The sequence below is a fragment of the Rhododendron vialii genome, chromosome 4a, assembly GCF_030253575.1.
Source record: "Rhododendron vialii isolate Sample 1 chromosome 4a, ASM3025357v1".
Taxonomy (NCBI): domain Eukaryota; kingdom Viridiplantae; phylum Streptophyta; class Magnoliopsida; order Ericales; family Ericaceae; genus Rhododendron; species Rhododendron vialii.
Window position 1 is genome coordinate 1371126 of NC_080560.1, and position 17257 is coordinate 1388382.

The window sequence follows — 17257 nt, forward strand, 5'->3', positions numbered from 1 at the left end:
TGTAGCCATGTGAGCCTGGAGAGGAGAAGATTTTCAGTGGCTCCGAGTAGCACGTGGTGTCCGCTTGACGCATGAAGCTCGAATTTGAAGGGAGAAAAAGGGGAAAGAAAGAAGAGAGAGAGTGTTGGGGGTGAGAAGAGAGGAGAGAAAGTATTTCAATTTGGGCCGACCGCCCAGATGTGTTGTTTGGGCACGACGTCTGAGTGACGTGGTACCCACCCAACATCCAAAAATTTCGCCTAGTCACAGTTGGTTTTTATGGACCCTAAAGTAAGGAACGTGACTCTGTTTTATTGTTATGAAAAATGATTTCTAAGCTTCTCTTTTATTATTCACACTCTTTTTTCTTTTTTTTTATCCACATGAATTTACAATATTGTCTTTGAATGTGTGAAGAAACGTATTGAAAAAATGGCAATATTGTCTCACTGTGAAGGGGAGTGATTCTGTAAAAGGAAGTGTAGAAATCAATTCACTTCGTTATTTTGATTGTTTATCACTGAGATGTTTTAATATTGTCTCACAAAGATTATTTTCATGATTGGATTATTGATTTTATCCCCATTCTATTTTTATGTGTCCTAACCAATTGCGTTGAGACTTTTCTTCTTTTTCTTAGATGGGGAATTGTGCTGAAACTTTAAAGCGATCATTATATTGAATTAGCTACAAATGAAACACATAACAAGAAGGAGGGAATTTATGCACGATTTTTCTACGTATGATCTTTGCAAATGCACAATTACTATTCTTTCCCTCGAAAAAAGTTGGAGTAATTTACTCGTAAATAAAATGAATGGCGTCAATCACAATGTATAAATTCTCATAGTTTTTATTTGTCAACATAGTACACAGAGAGTCCGACAGTTCCCATAGACTTCAACCACAAATCGTGGTTGTGATGACGCCCACAAGTTCTACTTTCATAATTTTTAATTCATTTTGTGAACTTCAACACATAAACACAATTTACTCCTTAATCTCTCATTTCCTAAAATCCAACATGCAAATTATCAATAAAAACAGTTTGACCCCATAGCCATCATCTTCATCTGAAAAATTAGAGTATCTCATGAAAAGCATTAGGCGCTCCTCATCCTATAATGTGTGGAGAGACCCCAAAGACACAAGAACTAAAGGTGTGAAAAAATCTCACATTTGCCCAAAAGACTGCATACCTACATAATCGCATTCATTTGGAAAAACTTGGACATTATTTTGATGGCAAACAATCCACCAAAACTAAATGCAGATGTCCCTTTCACCCAACAATTAAGATAATAAGCACAAATTTAAAAAAAAAAAAAAAAAAACACACAAATAATGATCACCCAATATCAAATTGCCATATTTGCCTAACGAGTAGACAACAATATTTTAACTCTAATTGTCAACAAAAAGTCAAGTTACAGGAAGAACTCCACAAATTGTCATTTGTGTACATCCTAACAGCAATCATGCGACTTAACTTGCGTAGTCCCAACTATACCCATACCTACAAAGCATAAAACATACAAGTTCAACGTGACGTGAAAAAACTCCTAAACGTAAATTACAGCGTGCTGTATACAAAAGAGATTGCAAGATCCCGGAAGCCTATTGAAGGCCATTACATTTTCATCTAGTCTTGTTTCACTTTTGGCAGTCATGCCTTCACACCTTTACCGGAGGGTTGGGTCTCATCTTTCTCAGCGTCGCCTTCATCTTCTTCATCATCTGCCTCATCAGCTAGTTTGGTAAGTTCGTCCTGGATCATCAGCTTTATCGAAGACTTTCTAGAAGTAAGATCCATTTTGAATCGCCCAGCTGCAAAAAGAGGAACAAGGAGAAGGATTTCTTATAGAATTTGGACATGACGACTACAAATAAAGCACAACGAAGGGGTAAGTAGGTTTTTCTGTTGGGTTTCATCATTCTCGTATGTGAGCATCAAGGATGGATAATGAGGTTGGGTTCAGATAGTCAAAGCTCACATCCAATCCTTTTTGGTTCTCGATGGAGTTGGTCTTCTTTGCACCTAAGTTCTGACCACAAGAATGCAAATGCACGCGGGGTTTCTCACTCATGCACATAAGAGAGGGCTCTAAATTTTGACTTTAATTTCGTCGTATCACCTTTTCTTAAACACCCTTTGCACATACACCAAGAAAACAAATATTGATAGCTAGTTGTAGTTGTAACCAAGAAGTTAGCTATAGTAACAATGCCCAGACCGATAAAGAGCAGACCTTGTCTTCTATAGAAGCTCATCCATAAGAACTATAGGAATAACGAAGCAACAGCTGGTATTTTAACCCCCACTACAAAAATGCAACACAGTGCCCAAGCTACTGAATAACACTATCAAAAGTTTTAACCAGACTTCGTAGTCTAATAGCATAGAAGTATAGAACCAAGCTCATATACATTATTAAAACAGTTACTCTTGTTCTGAAAGCACGAGATTTAACCCTAACAATTTTACATTACCAAAAAAAAAAACAGAGATTACCAAAAAAAAAAACAGAGAGATTTCACCCTAACACAAATAAGAAAAATGTTAAGAGAGCATACCAAGTTGTTTCAGAATGTCAGTGAAGGTAGCCTGCAAAACACAGGAAGGAAGATAAAATCGCATTAGCACATTTCAAAATTATCAAAGAACGAATAGAATAAGCAAATTATAATAGGCACAAGAAGAAAAGGAAAAATAAGCTCACTCTCGCTCAGCACAGTGAGAAGAAAAACAAGCTGAAACTGCAATTCACCAAACCAAGCAAGATTACAGCTAGAACTTGCTACCCTTCCACAAGCTAAACAAGTGCAGCAAAAAACCAATGGGTTTTATGGCAAATTGGCAATGCAACTCACTAACGGGTTAGCACAAAGACATAACTATAGTCTCGGCAGCACTCTTAGACTCACTGAAGTGAGTCTTCATCAACCTTTATTTCACATAACTAAAATTTGTTCAGCAAAGAGACTGTATATGCTCACCATCATATCCACATGCATCAGATTTACGGTAGTTCAGCCACTCTTACAAACAACAAAGGCAGAGGAAATTGTTTCACCGACTGCAAGAAAGAGAGATCAAACTCTTACCGTGTTGAAGTCGACTTCTTTAAGAATTTCACATATCGCATTCCTGAGTTCATCGTCACTTGGCCTTAATTTTGCTTCTTTGGACTTGTCCTTCCCTTTTGCGGCCTTTTCCCCTTCACAAGACAGAGAAACCCTTAAGTTGATTCAAACTAATCAGTCTTACCCATATCTCTATTTTTGCACTTTCTCATCAAAAGACATTTGCACTGAAATTATTTAGCGGCAAAAATCGCAAATAACAAAGAAACATCTATGAAAAATCTCCATAATGAAAACAACAGAGCACTATTGCTGGACTTCCAATGAGCATTATGAAAGTACAAATCACATGAAGGAGAAAAGAAAGTCTGTTATGTACAAGATTCTGACCTGTTTTCTCCTTCAAAGCAGGTTTTTTCGGAGTTGACGACTTTTCCTTGACAGACTCAGCTTTCTTCTTCCTCGAAAATGTCTTTGGACTTGCATCAATTTCATCATCCACCTTCAAGCGGTTCGATGACGATTTTGCAGGTGTTCTCTTCTTCTTTGGACTTGTACCGATTTCATCATCAACCTTGGAGCGATTCGATGACGATTTCGCAGGTGTTCTCTTCTTCCTAGAGAATGTCTTTGGACTTGCATCACTGTCATCATCAACCTTCGAGCGATTTGATGATGGTTTCACAGGTGTTCCTTTAGTGGGTGGACTGGATTTCTTTGGAGTAGCAACTCGCTTGGTTTTTGCCTTTCCAGCAGATTCCTTCTTAGCAGATGTTTTTTTAGAACCTTGTTTATCTTTAATTGTATCCTCTTCAGAATCCTCTTCAAGTTCATCCTTTTCGTTATCGTCATCGCTTTCAGAATTCTCAGGAACCTCATTTTTGGATCTATCAGGAATGACGAGTGGACTAGATTTTTTTGGAGTTCCAACTTTCTTCGTTTTTGCCTTTGCGGCTGATTCCTTCTTTGCAGATGATTTCTTTGAACCTCGTTTGTTTTTAACTGTTTCTTCTTCAGATTCTGCTTCAAGTTCATCTTTATTGTCTTCACTTTCAGAATGGTCGGAAATCTCAGTTTTGGATATTTCAGGAATGCCATTTGCAGTTTCCTCTTCTTCGTGTTCATCATCCTCTTCATCTGAATCATCTTCTGTTCTGCTACTCTGAGAGATATGCATACCAAGAATATTAGGAGTGAACTGACACATAATATATACCTCTTTATCTAATTCACTTATGCCTTTTCCATTCTTAACTTCTGAGGAGGAAAAAAATGCACTCTAAGATTTGTACCCAAGAAAGATCCAAAAGTGCTCTGCTAAAAAAGACGTAGCAGACATTAAAGAATCCATAGAGTACAAACTGCGATTGAGTCATCAAGTTAAAACGTACTGTAACCAAAAAAACATGGTACCTTAGCTGAGTGTTTTGATGATGTGCCGCCTGACATTGATGCACTCCTTTTGCCACCCCTCTTGCGCTTTTTCCCCTTGCTTGACTGGAATATAGACACGAGATAGATAATATGAGAAGCCATGGCAAAAAGCAGTTTTTGGTTAACAGGAGAATCAAGTTTAGGGTAAACCAACCTGCTCTTTTTCAGCAAGTAACTCAGTAGTTGTTGCATGAGGAGACAACAAGAAGTCTATCAACTTTGTAACAATATCCTCCTGGGTGCAAGATTAAATTCATCAAAATGCTGAGAAACACATATGCTCACTTCTTCTTATTGCTTAGATTGCAATGTTACTTAACCAGTTAACCTACTACTTAAAGAATTAGATTGAAGCGTGCAAATAGATGCAGTAACACAATCGGTTAAACTAATTAAGTGGTAGGTTATTGGCAAAAATGCTCAGTATGAGCACAAGTGCATGTGCATGTAATGTCTGACTGTGTTGATCATCCACCATGTCAACATGCTTTAATTTGGGAATGACAAGCATCCAAAAATGACCAATTAGGCCTAATCTGTTTAACGTTTAGTTAGCAATCCAACATTATTTATCCATGCCATCTGTAGCAGTAAGATATCAACAGGCAACAAACCTTCCTCGTAGTAGATTTGGCAATTGGTACGTCAAGCACATCGCAAAATTCCATCAACTTCTCTTTCACAAACTTGTCAAATTTTTCCTTAACTTTAATCTTTTGCTTTTCCTGCAAAAGTTAAAACCAGAAGATCAAAGTTTGTTTTGGTAATAAATGCCACAAGTTCAAATGACAAGTACTCAAATAGTGGACCAGTAGGCAATGATATGAATGCAATAAATAAGAAAGAAACAACAAAAATAATCAGTACACAGAAAGGACTTGAACAACTCTTCTAGATGGATTTCTATATTCTTTATGTACATATCAGAATCAGAAGAATGAATAAGAAGAATGGATCCTTTACCTCATTTTCAGTCCATACAAAGCCAGAAAACCGGGAAATATTACTCTTGAATTGAACCACCTGCACAAGGATCATAACCACAGTAAGATTGCAGATAATTTTTTTTCTTTGCTATTCTTCCTTATCTTCTTGTCCCTCTTTCCCCACATATATAGGAAACAACCAGAAGATTGAATGCTCAACGAATAAAGATAATTGGAACCACTTCAGCATTGCATGTCGTTGCAGAACTCTGAAGTAGATGAATAGTGTTAATTTCCGACCATGGGGAAACTAACCTAAGGAATGCTAGAAGGAATAATATAAAATACAATGCTCACTGAAGAAAGGAAGGTTCACAACTTTATCATGGAACCTTAAATAGTTTCATTCATAAGAGCAATTTTGAGTACTAGAGTTATGTGACCTCAGTTGCACATTTAAGCCCCTGAAACTTCTCCAAGGAGGCGATATTCTAAGTAAGAATAAAAAGCGTTATTACAAATTACCTTTCCCCTCCTTCCGAACAGAATCATATGAAGCGATTTGATAGTTTCATCAGTCTTCCTTTTTGATAATTTGTATGCCACTACAAAAGAAATTGTGGTTCAGAATATGACAGTCCACTCTGTGAATTAGCATCCAACACAAAAGGAAACATAAAAGCAGCAACAACATGATTTCTACCAACTTGAGAGATATATAGACAAAACTAGCTTAAAAGGCATATAAACACATCAAAACACGCGGAAACAACAATATGATTAAGTCAAAAAGCATTCCATTGAAGAGTTGAAGTTCAGTGCTACAAGCCTACATGACTTCGTGATTTGCTGATCTACAGCCATGGAAACTATAAAATACATCTTCGGATGACATCAATGTAACAGCACTCAAGCACAATCCTTGAAATGCTCATAAGCTACACTCCAAAGCTATTTCTACTTGATGTTTGTGATTCGGTATTTCATCAAGGAGGACAAGCGCAAATGATGATTTGGCGCCATCCTCATGTTTTGCAACCAGCTCGAATCCAATTCCAAGATCACCATATCCACAATATGACAACTTTACTGTCAGAACAACTAGAGCTTTGCACAAAAGGTATAGGGAGCATCCATTACTGTATTGAACTGTAAGAGAACCAATCCATTGTCTTCGAATAGTCAAGGTATGCCTTTCCAAAGCCAGTTAAGAGATCAGCCTTCATGGACTGGAGTTAAGCTGGTCAACTGGAGTTGGTGGGGGCAAGCTGCAGAGTCTTACGAAGAATCTAGAAAAGACACCAAACACAAAGCCTACCAGAAAGGTAAGACTATCGAAACAGGGAATCCACTAATCAAAACATTTGCTTCCCTTTCGGTACATGCTAACTCAAGAAATTATAAATTGTGATAATGAATACCCCCAACAATCATTCATTGGTCATCTAATCCGTTAACAATAGCATCAGGTGTGAACTTGTTTAATTGTAACCAATAAAAGTAACTAAGAGTAAGTGGAGAAAATAAAGCAGTTAGAATATTACCATTAGGAATGTCTTTCAGTGCCGTACCGCGGCCCTGCAACACAAAAACATAAAATAAATCTAGACAACTGTCAAAACTGAGCTTAATTTCAAAAATCAACAGCAAGCATACGATTGAAGGTGCACCTTTTCTATATGCAAGTCCTTGACAGATTCTTTTTCAATTGATGCAACCAGCCTTTCTACAGATTTCCTTTCACGTACGGGGCGATCACTTGCAGAAGCCATGGGGGTTTTCGGCTCCTTTTCCTCTTGCATTTCCTTTTTACCAAGTGTCTTTGAACCTCTCTTTCTTTTAGGCTTTTCCGGGCTTCCGTCTTCTACTTTCAATCCATCTACCTTCTCCTTATTATCCTTGGTGTCTTTTACCTCCTTTTCCTCTTCCATCGCCTCACTTTCAGCTTCTTCCTTACTTTCCTCTTCCTCTCCTTTACTTTCTTTGCCTTCTTTTTTCTCTTCTTCCTCAGTCTCCTTAGTTTTGTTTTTCTTTGTCCCACTACTCTTCCCCTTTCCACGCTTCTTTGAAGCTTTCTTTCGTTTACTCTTTTCAGCCTTCTCTTCTACCTCTTTCAAGTCAGCCACCTTTTCCTTGCTCTCCTCAGTTTCTTTCACCTCCATTTCCTCATCCATTGCGTCGCTTCCACCTCCATCTTTACTTTCCTCTTCCTTCTCTTTGCTTCCATTTTCTTCTTTTTTCTCTTCTTCGGTTTCCTTACCCTCTGGGTCCACGTCCATTTTCTGCATCTCAACTTTCTCATCGACTTTGCCATCTTCTTCCATTTCTTTTACACCATCTTTTTCTTCCTCGTTCTTCTGAGGAACATCTTCACTCTTCTGATCAACGGTACTGGTCTTTTCTTCCTCTTTCTTCTGGGGAACATCTTCATCCTTCTGGTCAGTGGTGATAGTCCCATTTGCCACTACCTCGGCAACTGCTGTCAAGGTCTCCTCTTCACCCATTGTAGATCAAATTGAAAATAACACGCAACCCAAAACACTTCCTTTTCTCACCCAAAAAACCTTCCAGCTTAGGCCAGCAACAAAGTCTGTCAACATTATAAACTCCACCAAAGTTACTATCTTTCAATTATAAGATTCAATTACTCCGTCCAAGGCAACAGGAATGTCAAACAAAATATAACTAAAACGCCGATTCTCAGAACCAGGACCTGCCCGACAACACAACTACAATTATGTTCATCGGTCTACACTGTGGCGGCAAGTGTGACTGCACTTTGTGAGGTACATTTCCACACTCAGAGTCAGAGGGTACAACATACTCTCATCCAAACTCCCCCCACCCACCCATCCCCACGCACAGAGAGAGAGACAGAAAAAAACAACATAATTTCCTTAAAACCAGGAAGAGTGAACCCTCAGGTCATGTACCCCAAAAAATTGTAAAACGCTTTTGGATTGGAAGGTGCAATGAGGAATATGGAAAATATTGTCTGGGTAAAAAATCTCGTCTTGGGTAAAATCATGTATGCATAAAATATATGGCTAAAGAAGTACGGAAAACTCTACAAGCCCTAACAGGATCCAAAGCTTCGTATCATAGTCAGCAACCAAGAAACCAAAAGAAAGTCATAGAATTTCTCAAAAAAACTAATAAAAAGCAAGCATAAAGTTTGCAGATTGCTCTAGGAGACTGACAAAACCCTAACCTGCCAAAAAAAAATGCAGTCCTTACCCAATAACTCAATAAGCATATGAACAGAGCAGCAAGATTAAACAAAAAAATTCGAAATTTCGAAGTACAAGTTGAGGATTTGAAACTCACATGGATTTTGAGCCACTCCATTAGCTGAATCGAAGCTCACGCAGACTTCTACTTCCACTGGGTTTTCTTTTCGCTCTCTCTCTCTCTCTCTCTCTCTCTCTCTAGTTTCAACGATTTTCTCACACTTCGTTCGGACCTCAGTGTGGGAATTTTTCGTTTTATTTCCCTGTGGGGAATATTTATTGTCCGGACTTCAAATCCGGATTTTAAAAGCAGTTAAATGCCACGTCGACGAGGGGTGTCTGACATCGGAGCGGGATTTATAGTAACAGGAACTGCGGCGGACGGCTGAGATCTGATCTATGACGAGGTGTATTGACGGTGGAGATTTTGATCGGGGAGACTCCTCTCACAAAGTCTACTCCCACCGCTCTCAATCTTCCTGGAAAAAGTTTTTCCAAAATTCGGACCATAATTGTCGAGATAGACGGTTATATGTTGAGAGATGAAATAGAGTGATGGACGTAACACCGCTGGACTTCTCTTCTCTCTTTTTTTAATAAGCAAAAACGCCTTAAAAGCCCGTTGGACTTATCTGGTCTAGTTTTTTGGGATTAAGTTCTTGCAGTATGGCCTGTAATATGTTTTTTTCATTTTACCCTTCAATTATTACATTTTCTTATTTTTTTAATACTATTAATTCAAAAATAAAAAGGGTAAAAGAGGAAATTTTTCATCTATCAATCATTTAGTTTTCATATGGAACAATCTTTTTTGGACGAAAAAAAAGTGTCAATTGAAACTAAAGAATGGAGACGGAGGGAGTACTAATGATCAGATCTCTTCGTTTAGCAAAGCTCGTTAAATACTACAACCTTGAAAAAGTTCATGCTCATCTTATATACATGCCATATCAAAGCACTTTCTTTCTTCAAAAAATGCACGTAGCACATTGGATCGGATCCATTTGTTTGGATATAATGTAAAAGTTTTTCGATATGGCACTGATTGTTATAAGATGAACGTGGTTTTTCTCACGGCTGAGGTACTTAACTTGAGGTTTCTATAGTCACCCCATCTTTTATTACACGATTTTCAACAATTTTTCATCTTAGTTATTACTCTCATCTCACTCCAGTTATCATTCAAAAAATTCCACTCAAAACTTTTACCTATTAAGTTCTACAAAACAAACGATTCCAATCATTGTTACGAGTCTACGTGATGCAAATTGGGCAGGAGCGGGGTAGTACCCGTACTGGACAGGACCTTTGGTCCTTGTTAACGGGGGGAGAATTGTTCCAATCATCCAAGTTATGGTTGACTTTATTCCAACATAACTTAAAGTAAAGCGGCATTAGTTTATGGTCCTGATAGAACGAGGAAGGACCATGTTTTGAAATTGTTTCTTTACCCTATACCTACCACAACTATCCGTTATATTTTGTCAGGTCCTTTTTCAAATTTTTTTTGTCTATTTGTATATCTATTTCGGTTCATGCAAATTGGAGTACTTTCTAAATTTCTCAAATCCAAAGGAATTGAAAACGTAAAAAGATAAGGGGTACTTACGAAACCAGTTATGGTCCAGGACTGCAAATGAACCGAGCTTTTGTCGAACGAGCCGAGTTCCAGTCGGCTCGTTTAGAGCTCGAGCTCGAATTTTTGGCTTGTTTAGCAAATAAAAACGAGCCGACTGGAACTCGGCTCGTTCGACAAAAGCTCGGTTCATTAAGGCTCGAGCCGAGCTCGAGCTCAGTAAAGCTTGGCTCAGCTCGTTTGCAGCCACTTATGGACATACCTCTGCGTTCATGGCTTCATGTGTTACCCTCACAAGAATTAAAGCCAATGTGTTGTGTGGAGTTCATTCTACATGGGTGTGTACCTCTTCTTTTTTACCCTAATGTGTCTTAATGTAATGAAAATCACGAAATGGATGAATATCAGATGGCTCCATTTACTCCAATGAGACATAATTGTAAAATTAGAGTGGCATTTTGGGAATTGGGGATGGTTCTGTGCAGCACATCTCCGAGCTATCGGATCGTGCATCCGACGGCTCGGATCTCATCTCAGCAATGAACTGCTCTCGATCGTTAGTTGCCGAGATGATATCCGAGCCATCGAATGCACGATCCGACGGGCTCGAAGGTATGCAGCACGGTGCACAGCACCAACCTTAAGTCCAACATTTTTGTGACTTTGAATGCAACAAATAGTTGAGAGATTACATACATACTAACTGTTATATAGTTGATTGTTCGTATCAGTAAGAATAGATTCTTATCTAAAAGATTCTTTAAACAAATTCAAACTATTAAAATACGTTTGGAGGTCGAATTTCTACAAACGACCTTGTGCAATCCATCCTCGTACGGTGGAGAAGTTTCTTTTCCTTCCTACCCTATAAATAAGACAGTAGGACACAAATTATTTTTTTGAAGATGCCAACAGACCAAAATGTGGTCCCATGTCCAAAAGCATAGGTTAATAGGATTAATACCTAAACATTTGTCCCTTGGGCACGGATCAGTTCGGTCCGGGCCGATTTCACGGTTCTCGATTTTTCTTGATCGGCCCTAGTCATTTTTCTGGTGTCGGTTTCGCTTCAACTTTTGTTTGTTTTTTTTTATTTTTTATTACCGTATATGTCGCCCAGATCAATTTGTCCACACCTTAATTTAATTCCGACGTGTGAAGATTGCGACCTGACAACTTTTTCGGTGGTCCCTAACTCGAAATCAATAAATGGCCAACCAATGTGCCCTTTCATCACTCCAGGAATGGGAAGAGGAAAAGATTTTACAAACCAAACCTGATCAGACATCAACCAAGTCCAAGGAATACAAAATTGGGTAAACATAATTTTGCGAGAGGAATATGGACAGATTTTGTAAAGGTAACTCAATGGTTGGTATTCAAAAGGAATAACTTTCGGCCAAGTCCCATTTTGCACCGTCAAATTTTTTATTTTTTTATTTATTACCAATGTGGTGTCCGAGTTCTATTTGCAAGATTAAAAATTTCCACCAAGAAAATAATTGTACAGTTAATAAGTCTTTTACCTTTTCTATGCCCAATAAGAATTTGTATTTTACCAACCGTTTCTTAATAAAAACCGCGGTTTAATACAAGAAATTACTTTAGTGCAGATAGAAATATCTTTTTTTCTTATGTTTCTTTGTTACAAAAAAAAAATTGTTAAAAATACTGGACTACAATTCTAACCAAATGAAGAAAAAGAAAAAAAAGGACAGCAACTATCCTTTTTACCCTTGCCATCTAAATTGTTAGATGTGGCAATTTGGTCATTCATTGCAATTGAAATAGATCATCTTCAGTCATAAGGGTTAAACCGTCACAGTACTTTTTCGTTTCTACGTAATTAGTGAAATCATTCATAATACTTAATCCAAAATATCAGTATGAGAATAAGAAATTTCTTATTGCTTAAACACCTCGTTAAAAATTTTAAATTTTAATTTTAAATGCAAAAATATTTTTCGACGGTACCTAAAAGGGTACAATAAAACATTAAAAAAAATTAATCCCATCTGGAAACGAACAAAAAAAAAACACTTCAAAAAATATGACAGTAAATTACTCCTATTAGCCGTGGCAATTTCGTCATTTAAGGCACATAAGCGGAATTCCGGATGGCCACGTTTCTGTTTGAGATTACAGAGCCAAAAGAGAACTTTCTAGGGTTAGGGTTTTTCACTGCGTACCTTTCCTTCTAAACCAATCGCTTCCTTCCAAATTCAGAAATGCTGCTTTCATGTGACAGCTAATAACAAAAGTCGTGAGAAAATCTTGGAAATTATTCGAAGTGGCGAAAGAATATTTGGTGTGAGTATTGGGCTATTAGTGCCCTGTGGTGGCTTCAACTCCATGATCATTTGCATTCCATGGATCCTTCTTCAGTTCACGCAAATCCTTCACTTCAACAAGACGATGATGATTGGGGTAATCCATTGTTGTTCTTCTCCTCTTTCATTTTTGGTCCTTGAAAGTCAACAATTGCATGAAATTTTGAATCTTTTTGATTTGTGAAGATGGTTTCAGTAGGTCCTGGTAATACCTTCTCTTGGTCATTAGAAGGGTTTATTGGACTTGCGGTTTTATGATTATTTTTATTGATAATCTATCTGTTTATTATTACGATAGAAATTTGCTGAATGGCTAATGAAGATACCCGTTTCTCTTATAGCTTAAGCTTTTAGATGAGTTGAACCAAGGGGTTGGCCTGGTGGTCTAAGGCATGGACTTAGGTGTTTGCTCTATGCTCAGGTTTCAGGTTCGAAACCTACTAGGTGCTATCAACGCCTTTGGAGCTGGTCAGTCCATACGGGGCTTTGATTGAGCCCTTGCTAGTGGACGATGAAATTGGTGCCCTAGGATTAGTCGAGGTTTGTCCTGAACACCTATTAGTTATCCAAAAAAAAATGAAGCTTTTAGATGATTTGACTGTTAACAATCTATATAGTATGAGACAGTAGTCAATAGATCATTTTTTGGCAATGTCTAAAAGTCGCTAGGCGCTAGTCGGGCGGTCGGCCACCTTCAAGCAATTAATCGGTGGATATAAATTAGTTATCGGCGATCAATCGTTAGTCAAATCTAATCGGATAGGCCTCGCCAGCAATTAATCGCCGATTAACTCCTTGTTTTAGAACATTTCTTTTTGGACCTGACCACCTACTTCATATCTAGAATATTGGTACGTGTTTAGCCTCCTCGCTTGTGGAGGAGAGTCTGGCCACGTGTGAGGGGAAGTTACCCTCTCTCTAATACTGTAGCTTAGTATATATGACTATCAGATTCAAGAACTAATGATTTTGGTATCTAGTTCTGCATTTCGTTAACTGTGTTTGGTCCTAGGATTTAGGGACGGAAGGGTGGAAAAAAGGAGAACCAAGGAAGAGGAAAACGAAGGAGAAAAGTTTGTTTTTGTTTTTATATTTGTTCAGTTGGCTGAGAGCATGAATAGACATTTCCCCGAAAAAGAAATTCAATTTTATTCTGTTAATCAGAAGAAAAATGAACAAGTACAAGTTACAAGCATTTTCATTTGGCATTCCCTTTCTCTCAACTGTCTAATCCTGGTTTCCCCATGAAGTGATGAAGTCTACTTTTCTTACCCTATTCCAATATTCTGCGACTCCCATCCCACCTCTCTTTCTTAAATACACTGGAATGCACTTGGAACACAGCGCACATACCTCTATCAGACTTAGGAATGAATCACCGTCACCTGGTATCTAAATCGGAGAAGAGAATTCTTACTTGTTGATACTTGGCAATTTTTTGAAATTGGAGGAAGGGATATAAAGGAGGACCTTTAGTTCTAGTTTATAGTTTAGGCTATGAGAAACACAAATATATGAAGGCAATTCCTAGAGGCCGGAGCTCATTGTTATACTTGGAAATAGTTAAGTTCTCTCTCTTTTTGTTCTTTACACCTGCTTGTGTGTGCGCGCGGCAAGGGAGATTCACAGCCCTCTAAAAGAAAGAAAAAAAAAGAAAGAGCGGGCATAATATAATGAGTCACGTTAGAGCTGATGTTTGGAAAGTTTCTGTGCAACTAAACAAGGTTAATCGGTTTTATGGTGATCAGGGACTCAAGAAACAGATATCTGTCTATCTTTTCACAAACGAACACACTTACAATTTTTTTGCAGACTTTGCCAATGATGTGAGATTTGAGCTGTTGTGACTGCTCGTGAGTCGTGACAGGTCAGATGTGAAGGGTGGACCAATGTTAACAGAAATGCTTGAGGGAGGGATAGAAGACCTAAATAAAATTGCGATGATCTGGTTAAATAGTATACTAATTTGACTGAGCATATAGTCATTGCAAAAAGGAATCACACGGCCTACCCCCCGTTGATTAGGAATTTAAGAGTTAGAACATGAGGCTTAGTTTCTTTGGTGTTTTTACTTGGTTTAGTGTGTATGTGGAGATACTTAACTTTTCGTGTCTAATGATGATTTTTTATGTAGATACTGAGGGATTTGTGATTCCAAGCTTTGGTATTGGAGACCCTGACTCTAGTAAAGCTGAGGCTTCAGAAGTAGACTCCACAGTTTCTTCCGTTAAGGTGAGATGCACTAGTTCATTTTATGAGTGGGAAAGTACATCGTGATTCTTGTGTACGCTGAGCCCTCGTGGACTAAGATACTTAAAATCTATTTACTTGGTTACTTTGGTTGGTCAGGCTAAAAAGGAAGAGCAAATATACCTGGGACCCCACGGAGCGCCTCCACAGTCAAAGCAACAAGAGCTGAACTCATCTGGCCGTAAGCAGCGGTTCAAGCAGAAACTAAAGGAGGCGGATAGGAGAACCAGTGGGACTGGGCGGGAGAATAGGTTGGAGAATCTAAGGGAGCTTGTTGGCGGTGGTAGTGGTGGTGGGAAAGTACCCAACATGTCGAAGAGTTCCTCCCGGGATTGGCTTGATCCACACTGCCATGAGTCTCAGTTTGAGAAGCGATATCGGTACTAGTTCATCTGTCTGTTCTGATAGCTTGAGGTTCCTCTGAGAGCTTGTTTTCTGGTTACCTAACTGTGACTTTAAAGTCTATCACTCTCTCTCTGTCTCGCCCCTTGTATCCGAGACTGGGGATACATCTATTATGCATTTTGAGAATAATCCTGTGGTTAGACCTATTGAGGAAGCTTCTACTGCATATGTTATATCTATGAGTTCAAAGATAGTCTGGTTTTCTGTGCTTCTGTTTCGCAATGTCGCAATGACATTAACTGGTTTTTCCTACATCAGATTAGTCAATCCGGGTCTAAAAACGAAAGATTTGTCAATCCCAATTTGGTTTGAGTAACACTGTGATGACTGGATTTTTTGTTTCTTTCCATGGTACATTGGAGATCGTAGTAGTTGTTTATTGCAGCCCAAGAATCCAATCTGTTGGTTTCAAAGTAGAAAATTACTCCATTCATTAATGTTGAAGTGATGCTCCTATGGCACATTCGTGGGACTCACTTTGTGGTGGGACTCATAGCCATTTGTGCGGGGTTAAGGCTCTGGATCGTCGTTCAAGGAGCTCTGAAACTACGAGGAATCTGTGTCTTTCTATCTGCGCGGCTTATTAAAAAGCTGAAATTTTAGTTTATACAAGGGCTTATGATTCAAAAGCAAGAAAAGGTTTACTTTTAGTAACTTCCACTTCAAGAATTCAGCAATTTTAACTTTTGAGTAAGCTGCAATTAACAGGCCTGTCATGAATTCTGGAACTTAAGCGTTGGATGAGAGCTTCCAACTGAAGCCTCAACGAGTTTGCTTAATTTTTAACCAAGACTGAGGGTGGATGCATCTTTTTCTTGAGACCGGATCCTCTGTGCCGAAAATCCCGGTGTCTTTGTGCTGAGGGGTTTTTCGGCCGTTAGATTTAAAACATTAATACACACACACGCACGCACACTTCACCAGTCAGAAAATCCTTTGGCATAGAGGCACATAAGTTTTCAGGACAGAAGAGATTGGATCCCCTTTTTCCCAACCAATCAATCATTCGGATCTAGAAAGAATCTATTTTGCTCATTATTATGTACTCTTTTTTTTTTATAACTAAGATATTTGGATCACTTTATGCGTACCTCGATTAATTTTGGGACTCAATTCTGTCTTGCAAGATGCTCAATTAAAGCCAAAGCATTATTGGAACTGTACTCTAAGAATTGGGACGCACCCTGAAGGGAAAAGTAGCCGACAGTTTTTCGTGTTTCTCAAAGGGTGCGTGGAAAGATGTCAAGCCTATGCCCGTTAAATGACCATTTCACCCTCCTTTTCTCTTCTTCTTCAATCTGTAGCAATTGAGTTTTCTGTCTTTGACAAATGGCCATGGGAATAGGATCTGGGGACGGCAGGGTGTCGCCTGACTCTACCGTCCCGAAAGGGTGCCGCCAAAAGAATCAGACGGCACCCTCTCCAAATTCATGGGAATAATGCTGGTAAACGAGTCACACGAACATTATAATAAATATTAGAGAAATATTTGAAAAGTTAATGATTTTTTATTATATGTTTGAACTTGACTTGTTTCATTAAGAGAGTCAATCTCGAACCAATTTTAATTGAACAGTTTACTAAATTATTTTGAACAACTAATTTTTTAAAACACTATTATCCTAATTAGTTGAATAGTAACTTGCTCAAATTTAATGGAAAATCTTAATTAATGCTTGGTTTGGCTAAAAAAATAAGCCATTAAGACAAATTAAGCAAGCATCTTTTCAGCCATTTTCAGTCAATAAGCCAATAATCTAGACTTATTTTTTTTGCCAAACCAAGCCGAATTTTCATACTCCCTTTTTTGGTTAAACCACTCTTTTTTGTTATCTTGTAATAAACAACATTGTAAATTTATATTACGAGAAAACAAAAATAAAAGTGTCGTTATAAAGAAAGAGAGTGTAAAAATCAATTACCTAAACTTAGTGGAACAAGGCCTAGACATAGATGACTTCAAAATCAAGTACCTTAATGGTGTAATTACCCTTCTTTTATATATAGAAATTGCTAAAAACAATCCGGTGGACCGTAAAAAAG

The 17257-nt window shown here is 38.2% G+C and overlaps 2 protein-coding genes across 3 annotated transcripts; one reads left to right on the forward strand and one right to left on the reverse strand.

Annotated features, from left to right (window-relative positions):
• Positions 1-1324: 1324 nt before the first annotated feature.
• LOC131323550 (DEK domain-containing chromatin-associated protein 4-like) lies at positions 1325-9089 on the reverse strand. Of its 2 annotated transcripts, none has more exons than XM_058355400.1 (12): positions 8751-9089; positions 7094-8013; positions 6968-7001; positions 5949-6028; positions 5461-5520; positions 5112-5222; positions 4652-4732; positions 4477-4560; positions 3454-4225; positions 3085-3197; positions 2554-2584; positions 1325-1806 (listed from the first exon to the last, which is right to left on the reverse strand). In XM_058355400.1, the coding sequence occupies exons 2-12, from the start codon at positions 7925-7927 to the stop codon at positions 1646-1648; spliced, it is 2361 nt and encodes a 786-aa protein (XP_058211383.1). In that variant the 5' UTR covers positions 7928-8013; positions 8751-9089; the 3' UTR covers positions 1325-1645. The 2 variants fall into 2 exon arrangements, with proteins under 2 accessions (XP_058211383.1, XP_058211382.1); XM_058355399.1 differs by having other exon boundaries at positions 5112-5231.
• A 3263-nt stretch (positions 9090-12352) lies between these two features.
• LOC131322413 (uncharacterized) lies at positions 12353-15407 on the forward strand. Its single transcript, XM_058353733.1, has 3 exons — positions 12353-12656; positions 14694-14791; positions 14909-15407. Exons 1-3 carry the CDS (start codon positions 12599-12601, stop codon positions 15194-15196), a joined length of 444 nt encoding a protein of 147 aa, XP_058209716.1. The 5' UTR covers positions 12353-12598; the 3' UTR covers positions 15197-15407.
• Positions 15408-17257: the final 1850 nt, after the last annotated feature.